The sequence below is a fragment of the Syngnathus typhle genome, linkage group LG1 (assembly GCF_033458585.1).
Source record: "Syngnathus typhle isolate RoL2023-S1 ecotype Sweden linkage group LG1, RoL_Styp_1.0, whole genome shotgun sequence".
NCBI classification, from domain to species: Eukaryota; Metazoa; Chordata; class Actinopteri; order Syngnathiformes; family Syngnathidae; genus Syngnathus; species Syngnathus typhle.
This window is the reverse complement of record NC_083738.1, coordinates 3,933,069-3,945,667: the sequence shown is the minus strand read 5'-3', so window position 1 is coordinate 3,945,667 and position 12,599 is coordinate 3,933,069. Positions and strand designations below refer to the sequence as shown.

General features: G+C 39.7%; 1 protein-coding gene across 10 annotated transcripts in view; it reads right to left on the bottom strand.

Moving 5' to 3' along the window:
* Positions 1-6,953: 6,953 nt before the first annotated feature.
* ccdc142 (coiled-coil domain containing 142) overlaps positions 6,954-12,599 on the bottom strand; it is an 83,198-nt gene continuing 77,552 nt past the window's right edge. For 7 of the 10 annotated variants that reach the window (XM_061273243.1, XM_061273262.1, XM_061273295.1 and 4 more), the window contains 2 exons: positions 10,482-10,650; positions 6,954-7,242 (listed from right to left, as the gene is read on the bottom strand). In XM_061273243.1, the coding sequence (XP_061129227.1) occupies positions 7,134-7,242; positions 10,482-10,650 (278 nt within the window). In that variant the 3' untranslated portion in view covers positions 6,954-7,133. Of the gene's footprint in view, positions 7,243-10,481; positions 10,651-12,599 lie in introns of those variants that run through there. The other 3 variants (XM_061273288.1, XM_061273303.1, XR_009713812.1) reach the window with 3 other exon arrangements.

Here is a 12,599-nt window from a genome sequence, read left to right as displayed (position 1 = left end):
TTTGTCCTCTGCATTTGACCCACCCCCGTGTGATTTTGATCCATCCCCTGGGGGAGAGGGGAGCAGTGAGCAGCAGCGGCGCCGCGCTCAGGAATCATTTGGTAATCTAACCCCCCCAATTCCAACCCTTAATGCTGAGTGCCAAGCAGGGAGGCAATGGGTCTCATTTTTATAGTCTTTGGTATGGTCTTAAACAGGCTGGATGTACTTTTTTTTGTTGGCGTTGATTTCTCCGACTGCCCGTAAAGGCACCACCGCGATCCGTTAGGTGACGTGCGGACATGTGAAAAAGGCGGCTCTGTATGGGAGAGAAGTTGAAGAGGAATAAAAACACCCTTGGAAACCAAAACTTGCCCCTCGTTGTGACTCGGAGCCGCAACAAATGTTTCGGATTTGTGTAGGGTACATTGTGACAGCAAACGAGCAGGTGATCGAGCAAGCGTCTGATACGAGAGCATTGCGTTCGTATGGAGCGTGTTTGAAGTGAACAGCAGAGACTTAAGGAACAAGGCAAAGTGTTGTGAAAAAAAATATTACCGGTAATACGCATTTTGTTATTTGCTGATTGTATTAAACTATCACATTCATTGTCAGTCAAGAAGAGAAGAGGACTATTCGCATCGGATCCATAGTGCGCATGCGCAGATACTGCCTCCGTATGACGTCAAGTCCGCGATGGAGATTAAAAAACAAACAATATTTGACAATAACACAGGTTTCTGTTCCTGTCTTTGGTAATGTCACCCTGTCTTTTTGTTCCATGTCTGTTAGGGTGGTGCTCACTCTAACTTATTTTGCAAGAACCACATGGGAGACAGTTAAGTCTTTTTGGGCACCTGCAGGCGGAGAGTCCATTCGTCACTGTGCGTGCAGCAATGATCGAATGACGTCTGACTCTCGCTTCCCACAAGAGCATCTTTATTAAGAGAAAAAGGGTGGGGGTGACAGTAGACTGAATAGACAAGTTAAAAAGCCCTTGACCTCTAGATTAGCAGAGCAGGGGATGTTTTACGACATTGTGTAGAATGGAACAAGCTAGGTTATTTATTACTGGTTACACACCAACATAAGCATAAAACTAATCTACCTAGGTTATTTATTACTGGTTACATACATTCCAACATAATCATATGATCAAGATAGTTTTGGAAAACCCTGACAACGTCTTTGTCGGTCAGTCCTGTTGTTGGTTTTGTTAGAGAGTTATGTTAGTTTACCAAGTCTGTGTTTTGAGTTCCTCCAAGCTGCACTTGGTCGCCCTGCTCCTTTCCACACTCCATCCGTGACAAGATTTTCTTCAAAAATTAGTGTACCATGATTTTCTTAAAAAAAATAAATAAAATAAAATAAAAAATAAAATAAAATAAAAAAAATTGTACCCATGTATAATGCGCACCCCAGATTTTAGGACAATAAATTTTATCAAAGTCAAAGTCAAAGTCTGCTTTATTGTCAACTTCTTCATATGCCGAGACACACAAAGTGATCGAAATTACGTTTTCTCTATCCCACGGTGATAAGACATATTACACGATAGATATACAAGTAAACGACGCAATATAAAAAACAAGAAGGCACAAACAATAAATAATAAGAGTAATAATAAATAAACAGATAACACAACAAATAAGAGCCAGTGTGCATACAGACAGTAAAAGTACAGGACGCTACGCAGAACGGGGAAGCGAGTTCAGGATCCTAACAGCCTGGAGTATGAAGCTGTTTGAGAGTCTGGTGGTGCGGGAGCGCAGGCTTCTGTACCTCTTCCCAGAGGGCAGAAGCTCAAACAAAGAGTGAGCGGGGTGACTCACATCACTCACAATCGTGGTCGCCTTGCGGGTGAGATGGGAGGTGTAAATGTCCTTCAAGGAGGGGAGCGAAGCACCAATAATCTTACCAGCCGTGTTCACTATGCGCTGCAGGGCCTTCAAGTTGTAGTCAGTGCAGCCGCCACCCCAAACAGCAATACAGCTGGAGAGGACGCTCCCAATGGTGCCGCGGTAAAATGTAGTCATAACGGCCGGAGGAGCGCTCGCTCGCCTGAGTTTCCGCAGGAAGTACAGGCGGCGCTGGGCTTTCTTTGCCAGTGATGCGGTGTTGGTGGACCAGGAGAGATCCTCACTGATGTGCACCCCCAGGAATTTGGCGCTGCTCACTCTCTCCACCACAGCACCGTCGATGGTCAGCGGCAGATGTTGGGTGTGACCCTTCCGGAAGTCCACAACAATCTCCTTGGTCTTGTCGACGTTCAGCAGGAGGTTGTTGTCCCTGCACCACGTGGTCAGAAGGTCAACCTCCAGCCTGTATTGAGTCTCGTCTCCCTTGGTGATGAGACCCACCAGAGTCGTGTTGTCAGCAAACTTCACTATACTTTACTTTATACTATACACTATACACTAAATTTTGCGCATTATACATGGAAAAAAACCGGTATTTTTATTTAACCTTTATTTACCCAGGCAAAAAATTAAGAACAAGTTATTATTTACAACTGCAGCCTGACCCAAAGAACAATGGCTCTTTCAGGGGGGTGGGGGATGGAGTGCTAAAAAATAAATAAATACATAAAACAAGGTTATACATACACAATCAAAAATAAAGAACAACAACCAAGAACAATAAAACTATACAATATAACAACATATTTAAACTAACAGCTGCAAGAGTCGGTTAAAACTTGTTGCAATTTTTGTTTGAAAATTGTAAATGATGTGATGACAGTGAATTTAAGGGTATTTTGCATAGTATTCCAATCATAAGCTGCAGAGAAATGGAACGAGTTTCAACCAAAAACTGTACGTAGTTTGGGTATGGTGAATTTAATAAGATTACTGGACCTTCGATTGAGGGAACAATGATGACGGTGCAGGAGGGAGGACAGATAGGGAGGTGACATCCCGAGTATGGATTTGTAAATGAGGTGAAACCAATGGTGAAGTCGTTGGGTGTGGAGTGATGTTCAATCAATTAATTTATACAAATCGCAGTGGTGAGTGGAGAAGTGCGCACCTGTGGCGAAGCGGATAGCGGAGTGGTGAAGCGGGTCCAGCTGATTGAGAGTGGAGTGGAATGCCATCCTATAGATGGTGTTGCCATAATCAAAAATGGGCAGGATGGTCATTTTGACAAAAGAGTGTCTTGCTGCACGGGTGAAGGAGGCCTTGTTGCTAAGACGAGATTTGACTTTTGACTGAAGGTGTTTTATGTGGGTAGTGAAGGAGAGGGACGAGTCAACCATAAACCAAGATATTTGTAACAATTTACAAACTCAAGTTCAGTGCCATCTGCACAAAATATTTTAGGGATATTGTTGGGAGCACGAGACTGGTTAAAAATTATGCATTTGGTTTTCTTAGTGTTAAGAAGGACATTGAGTTCATGGAAATATTGTTCAACGGAGGTGAAGCTAAGTTGTAATGAGGAAGCTGCAGAATGGAGAGAAGGACCTTCAGAGTATAGGATAGTATAATCAGCATAAAGGTGTATCTGAACTGCCGACATACTTGACTACATCATTAATGTAAATGGAGAACAGCAATGGGCCTAGGATCGAGCCTTGAGGAACCCCTTTGGAGATGGTGAGAGGGTCAGAAAGAATATTTTCCAATTTAATGTTCTGGAGTCAATTATTTAGGTAGCTGGCAAACCAATCACATGCGTGTGATGACAGGCCAATAATAGAGAGCCTCTGCAGGAGGATGGAATGGATGACAGTCAAAGACTTTAGTCAGGTCAATGAAGGCAACAACACAAATCTGCTTGGAATCCAGGGAAGTAATGATATCGTCTAGGACAGGGGTCTCAAACTCCAGTCCTCAGGGGCCGGATTCCTACATGTTTTCCAAGTTTCCCTCGTTAAACACACCTGATTCAATTATCAGGCTCCTGCAGAACGTGAGGATGAACTGATCATTTGAATCAGGTGTGTTTAACGAGGGAAACTTGGAAAACGTGAGAATGCGGCCCCCGAGGACTGGAGTTTGAGACCCCTGGTCTAGGACCTTCAAAGTAGCTGTCGTGCATCCATAGCCAGGCCGGAACCCAGACTGCAGTTCGGACAGGATGTTATTTGAGGCCAAAAAAGACTGAGCTGTTTGTGGACCAGTTTTTCTAAGACCTTAGCCAAGCAGGGCAGGATGGTGTGTTTAACAAACAAGCACTGATAACTGAAAATGAAGAACTTGATTTGAAAACATTTGATTTCACTGGGATATGACATCGAGAACAATATTGATCCGGTGAATAACTTCTTTATCAACTACACTCAAAGGAAGTGTAAATACTATACTGTAGAGCAATTTAACAAGAATGTAACAACAAATAGAGCAATATCAATTATACATTTTAATAGTAGGAGCTTGAAAGCAAACATCTCTTAGATCAAACAATGTTTAAAAGATATGAATAATCAGTTTACTGTAATTGCAATATCTGAAACCTGGTTAAAGGATGATCAGTCTGAAAAGATTGACATAGAGGGGTATGAGAGTTATACATTAAATAGGAAGGTAAAAAGATGTGGAGGAGTTGCTCTATTCATAGATGAAAACTATAAGTGTAAGATAGTAAGAAGTGTGTCTCAAGCAATAGATAATATCATGGAAAGTATTACTGTTGAAATAGAAATGGAATCATCTAAAAACATTCTGGTAAGCTGTGTATACAGATGTCTAGGTTCATGTATTGAGACATTTAGTGAACTATTATCAGGAATGTATGAAAGAAAAAGCAATACGAAAATGGTCTATGTCTGTGGCGATTATAATATAGATCTATTGAACCCACTTCAGCTGACTCCAGCAACAGAATTTATTAACTTAGTGTACAGTATGAGTCTCTACCCAGCAATAACCCGTCCGACTAGAATCCCATCTCACAGTGCCACAATAATTGATAATATATTTACAAATGTAATTGAAAAAGAAAGTAAAAACTGGACTGATAATAAATGATTCAAGCGACCACCTGCCAGTGTTTGCAGTGATCCAGAACTGTACAAAGAAAAAAAAAGGATGCTATAACTTTTAATGGGATAGATATGTCACTTGTTAAAAATATTATTGAATGTGTGGTGAAACCCCTTACACATATCTGCAACCAATCTTTGACAAATGGTGTTTTTCCGAGTGAAATGAAAACTGCTAAAATTATTGTGATATATAAAGCTGGGGACAAACATATTCTCAAATTACAGGCCAATATCTGTACTCCCACAATTCTCCCAAATATTAGAAAAAATATTTTATAAAAGGCTTGATGATTTTATTACAAAACAAAATATTCTGTGTGACCAGCAGTATGGATTTCAAAAAAATAGGACCGCCACACTAGCTTTGTTAGATTTCGTAGCTGAAATAACAACAGGTATTGAAAATAAACGATATGTTGTAGGTGTTTTCTTGGATCTTAAGAAAGCTTTTGATACTGTAAATTATGAAATACTGTTAACAAAACTTGAAAGATATGGGATACAAGGTATGTCACTCACTTGGTTAAACAGTTATTTATCAAACAGAAATCAATATGTGCAACTTATGGACTGTAAATCAAAACTAAAGCAGGTAAAGTGTGGGGTTCCTCAGGGCTCAATATTAGGCCCCTTGTTATTTATTTTGTATGTCAATGATGTGTGCAAGGTCTCCAGGTTACTCAAGGCCGTAGTTTTTGCAGATGACACAAACCTGCTTTGAGGTGGGGATGACCTGGATCGACTACTGGATACTGTGGGTATTGAAATGGAAAAATTACATAGTTGGTTTGACACAAGTAAACTTACACTAAATTCAGGTAAAAGAAAGTATATTCTATTTGGAAACCGTTCGACTAACACAGACAAAATTCTTACAATAAATAATATAGAAATAGAAAGAGTAAATGAAGTAAAATTTCTTGGAGTGCTTATAGACAATACATTAAATTGGAAACCACATATAATGTATATCAAATCATAAATTTCAAAATCACTAGTAGTATTATATAAAGTAAAATACCTTATAAAGCAGTCATCATTATATTCCCTGTACTGCTCCTTCATACTCCCATACATTATTTACTGTGTGGAGGTGTGGGGCAATACATACAAAACAAACACAGATCCAATCTTCATTCTTCAAAAAAAAGCAATACGACTTGTAAATAATGCTGATTATAGAGAACCATCTAACCCTCTCGTTATTAAACTGAACTCACTGGAATACAACAACCGAGTCGACTTTAAAACCATCCAACTCATGTACAAAATAAAAAATAATCAATTGCCAAACAGTATCCAAAGTTTGTTTGAGTGGAGGGAAAGTACCTATTATTTAAGAGGAACACTTATGTTTAAAAGAGATTTGGTGAGAACAAACTTGAAGTTACATTGTATAACAGTTAAAAGTGTGGAATTATGGAACACCAGCAGTGAAGAACTAAAGAACTGTAGTACCTTACCTAAGTTTAAAAAAATGTATAAGGACAAAATATTGACGGGATACCGTAATATGCTGTGAAGTTGTTTAAGTTGCTTTTGTATTTATTTAAGGGGAAAAGGGGAAAATAAATAAATAAATATATATATCTTTTATATATATCTGACTATGGTCAAACTTTTTGACAGAATCTAAGAGAAACATGTAGTTACAAGGGGTAGAGTCAGATAAAGCTTAGGCTTCCTTCTACTCCCTTTTGAACAAGTATGAAATATATGAATTTACAAAATTGATCTATAACAGTTGGGGTCAGAACCTCCTTATTTACATGGTTATGGTAGTATTATAGGTAGAACTGTAGGTGTAGATTGTGTGTCTGGCAGTAAAACCCTCGGTTGTAATCGGGAAGCAGAATTGCTTCAACTCGCTTCCCTTTTCGACAAGTCATGTAAAACAAAATGTGAAATGTTATAATAAGTGTGTTGTACTTGCCGAAATAAATAAGTCAAATCAAATTAAAAAGAAAATCACAACAGACATCAACAGGTTTCCAATGTTTATTCATGGCTCTGAGAACCCCTTACCAAACAACTTGTTTGATGACTTTATCATGGCATTATTCCATCATACCTTTCCGACATTTTTATTGCTTGTAAAATATAGTAACCCATTAAATGAGTTTGATCTCTGTGAAAAACAGAAAATTAGTTCAGCTTTTATTGTTCAGGGTTCAGACTTGGAAAGACACTGTAGTCCTGGCAACCGCCAGCGGCGAGAACTCGTATGGATCCTCAAGTCTAACCAGTCTTGTTGAGAAGGACCCAGAGCTAAACTGGAAGTTAAAGAGAGAAAGCACAAATTTAATTTCAGGTGCTCAAAACACTGGTAATTTGAGACATTAAAATGCAAAATGTAAACCTCATTGTACGTATGTTACTGTATGCATTGTCCATATACTGTACTATTATCAAAATAATAGTAAATACTACAGAGAATGAAATTAAATAATCAAGTACAATTAATCTCTGCTATTTTCGGGATATAGGTACCAAGCCCTGAGTTGAACAGGAAAAATCTGCGTTATTAGCACTAAGGATGGGTACATTTCACATTTGAAGTGGTTTCGTTCCAACTTTCAGTACCTAGGAATCAGACTCACTGGTACCAACTTTCGGTACTTTTTTTTCTGTTGGTTGTGATCATAAATGTTAATTTCTTTAATAATAAGATATTTGAAAAGATTTTGATTCAACAAATATTTTTCACAATACGTATTTGTGTAAAAAAAAACATGAATTCAAACCAAATAACCCAGAGGAAGGAGTAAAACCAAAAGGTATAACATTTCCTACATTTTTTTCTTAAATTTCCTAACAGTTCCAAAAAAGTATTTAAACAATGAATAAATATTACAAAATGCACTTTGCAATGAACAACACAATGAACAACGTTAGGACTAATACAATAAACAAAGATAAATACCATGATTTCCTATGCATAATGCGCAAAATTTAACTAATTTATTGTCCTAAAATCTGGGGTGCGCATTATGCATGGGTACAACAATTTTTGAAGAAAATCTTTCTCGAAATAAAACTTGAAATCACACCTTTCACACTAACATACTTAGTCAGTAAAATTCATAATTGACGACACATCGTTTGATGCGATGGTGCAATCCTTGATGGTGTGTTATTGTCAAATATTGTTTGTTTTTTAATCTCCATCGCAGACCGGATGTCATACGGTGGCCGCCATGACAGTATGCGCAGAACGGATGCGGAAGACACGTCAGCTATATAAAGAGCGAGAGTTCAGTTCTCTACCTATTACCGTAATTTTCGGACTATAAGTCGCGTTTCTTTTTCATAGTTTGGGTGGGGGGGCGACTTATACTCAGGAGCGACTTATATATGATCATTAACACCACTTACAAGTATAGTTGACCACTTCACATGTTATTTTTAGTATAGTTGATCACTTCACATGCTTTGATATCTTTACCTTGAACATACTCAAAACATGAAAAATAGAGAGAAAAAATCAAATAAAGTAATTAACACTTTAAAGCGCCATATCCTCTGGAGATGTCCTCTGTCAACAGGATGACAAAGGACGAGAAATTTGATCGATGGATTTAATGATTTGGAGTGACACAAATGGTTTGATAATATTGTTGTTTATGTGATAGTTATTTAAAATATAGTTTATATATCGTTGTATGGGCCTGTGGAATAATTTGGACTGCGGCGCGGCACACGGCATTGTTGACAAAGGACGATCGATGGATTTAATGAATTGGAGTGACACAGATGGTTTTATAAACGTGTTATTTATGTGATGTTTTTTTTTAAATAACTGAATGTTATGTCAGGCCCGTTCTCAGCTCCTCGTTTGTGTTTGTCACGTTAGCAAACCGTATCGTTTAGCCTGTTGTTGCTCGTTCATGTCTGTTCTTGGTGTTGGATTTTGTCGAATAAATTGCCCCCCAAAATGCGACTTATACTCCGGAGCGACTTATATATGTTTTTTTTCACATTTTTTGGGCATTTTATGGCTGGTGCAACTTATACTCTCCGGAGCGACTTATAGTCCGAAAATTACGGTAGTTTCAATTCACAGTTTAATTAGCAGTTTCAATCAGCAAATAACAAAATGCGTATTACAGGTAGGTAATATTTTATTTCACAACACTTTGCCTTGTACCTTTCTTCTCTGCTGTTCACTTCAAACACGCTCCATACGAACACAATGCTCTCGTATCAGACGCTTGCTCGATCACCTGCTCGTTTGCTGTCACAATGTACCCTACACAAATCCGAAACATTTCTCCGCTATCGAGTTTGCTAGCGCATGCGCAGTGATACTGACCGGCAGAATAACATCCAGTTGTTCCCAAAGATGATCTTTTTTCTGAAATAATTTTACGTTTACAGACTTAAGAGTCAAAATGTGGGTGCGTATTATACATGGGTACAGGCTTTTTTCCAGCATCGACATGCCATTTTTAGGGTGCTTATTATGCACGGGGGCGTATTTTGCATGGAAAATCACGGCAGTTGTATTTATGTTATCTTTGTTTCTTGTAGTTGTGTCACGGTGCGGAGTAGAGAAATGGAGCAGGGCGACCAAGTGCAGCTTGGACCAGGGTTTATTGCAGCAAACTCAAAAGACTCGGCAAACTGACGTGACTAAACAACCAACTAACAAGACTAACAGACCAAAGCGTGAAACAAAAGACAGGAACCAAACAGACCGTGAGACATGCATTGTCCACATCTTACGCACAATGCTCCGACGGGGAGTGACCCGCAAACAGAACTTAAATACATCACAGGTAACGAGAGGCAGGTGCGTGTGGTTACATTAATCAAGGGCACACAGGAAGGGAGGGGCGAGCACACAGACACATAACCAAAACTGGAGACGAGGCATGACAAGTTGTCTTTCAAGAACGCAAGGTCTGCCACCAAGAATGACAGCTGGAAGAGTGATTGAGATAAAGTAGGATGTATGTACCCGATGCTATATGTAATGTAATGCTCACCATATTTTGGCCACAAGCTTTAGCAATTTCACTCATATGAAATTATGAATACGGCCACCAGTAAGTATTGTTCTAAAACACAGCGTACAGTGTATTGTTGCGATGGTGAAGGCGAACACCTTTTAGCATGATTTCACTCGATGGGAAAGGATGGACCGTTCCGTGTCGGTGCAGGATCGAGGTGAGTGATGCGGCCGGTTGCATCCTCTCTTTAACACACACAGACTGCGGCGCCGGCAATTCACTGCTCAACGCTCAGCTGAAGCATGCTCGGAAGTGCGAAGCTTCACCATTGCTATAATCGACTTCATTAAGTATATTTGTCTTGGCGGCGGGCAAATCCTAATGCGTAGAGTTTTATTATAATAATATAATAAAATAATAGTTTTGGTGCAAATGCATAAAATAAAAGCTTGGATTCAAGAAGTAAGCTTTGTCTGTCTCTTTACACAGGTAACTTCATAGGTAAAAAGAAAAAAAAGTGTGATTTTCAACAGTTATTGTTAACAGAATTCAGAGTGAACCTTGGTGCAAGGTAGGGCTCTCCTGGGATAAATGGGTCCACTGAAGGAATGCCAGTGCTTAGAATGGAAGAATTAGACTGAGTCATGTAGTCCCCTTCCATACCCCTCAGGTTGGTTATGCTGCTCCCCACAGCTGCACTCAAGCTGTCTCCACTGCTCTTAGCGGGACCTGGAAATAAACACATACAGGTTCATTCTGGTAATATCGTGTGGGAGAGAATGCATTTACCGTTTTTTTTCCATGTATAATGCGCCCCCATGTATAATACGCACCCTAAAAATGGCATGTTGATGCTGGAAAAAAGCCTGTACCCATGTATAATCCGCACCCAAATTTTGACTCCTACTTAAGTCCGTAAACGTAAAATTATTTCAGAAAAAAGATCATCTTTGGGAAACACCGGATGTTACTTTGCCGGTCAGTATCACTGCGCATGCGCTAGCAAACTCGATAGCGAAGAAATGTGTCGGAATTGTGTAGGGTACATTGTGACAGCAAACGAGCAGGTGATCGAGCAAGCGTCTGATGCGAGAGCATTGTGTTCGTATGGGGCGTGTTTGAAGTGAACACTTTTTTTTTTGTACCCATGTATAATGCGCACCCCAGATTTTAGGACAATAAATCAGTTAAATTTTGCGCATTATACATGGGAAAAAACGGTAAATGAATTAAATCAATATGAAATCTCAATCATGCCTTTAACATTCACAATATGAAATATGTATCATGTCACTGTAACAAACGCACTGTTATCTTATAATCACTGTATAGTAACACAATCACTGTGTTTATTAATTGTATTTGTCTGTTTAAACTATGAATTTATGAATCATTATTTATATATTTATTACGCATGAACACATTGACTATGGCCACAATAGGGCGACTGGCTAACCAACATGACGTTAGCTTTCCCAACAGATCGTCTCACATCACAGGAAACTATAATTTCAGAACTCATCCATCCATCGATCCATCCATCCATCCATTTTCTGTACCGCTCAGTCCCCACGGGGGTCGCGGGCTTGCTGGAGCCTATCCCAGTCGTCATCGGGCAGTAGGCGGGGGACACCCTGAACCGGTTGCCAGCCAATCGCAGGGCACACAGAGACAAACAACCATTTGCACTCGCACTCACACCTAGGGACAATTTGGAGTGTTCAATCGGCCTACCAAGTTTTTGGGATGCGGGAGGAAACCGGAGTGCCCGGAGAAAACCCACGCGGGCCCGGGGAGAACATGCAAACTCCACACAGGGAGGGCCGGAGGTGGAATCGAATGTAGGCAGTAGGGGTGTAACGGTTCATTGATACACATCGATTAATCGATATAATGCTCTACGATTTATTGGCATCGATGCTAAACGTAAACATCGATTTATATCGCCGCGTTTGACCTCGGACATTAGACGCGACTTTATTTTGAAATCCAGTTCATTGTTGCTTGCTTCCTCTTTCCGGGAGCAGTGTGCGGCGTGTTGTGTTGTGAGCAGAGCAGGCACGTGAAAAGGGAGCCGACAACTACACGGCTCCTGGGCTGGTGCTATGGCTAGTGTCTAAAAAGACAAGGAAATTTGCTCCCCTTTAGGCTTCAAGTCATTTGTTTGGAAGCACTTTGGATTCCAAAGAAAAGATGGCTCAACCGACAAGACACGTGCAGTTTGTAAATCCTGCCATGCGGTGATCAAATATTCAGGGACCACAAATCTCGCCGCACATTTAAAGAAAAAACACGACATCAAAGTTCAGTGTTAAAATAAGCACTTTGTATACTATAATACTCTTCTAATTTCCTAAATAAAGAGTTTGCAGTACCTTGTTGATTTTGCGTATGAATTGTTATAAATCAGGATATTGTTCTATATTTTTCATTTAAAAAAAATAAAAATCGATCGTAGAGCACTATATCGTGATATATCGTGAATGAATCGCAGGAGGCTTTAAGATATCGGCAAATATCGTATTGTAGTTCTTTGTATCGATATGATATCGTATCGTGACAAAACCCGCGATTTACACCCCTAGTAGGCAGTAGTTTCGCCGAACTGCAGGAGAGAATAGAACAAGCAGCGCTTGCTTTCAACACCGTGCTGAAACGTGTGCTTACTGCCCCGGTTA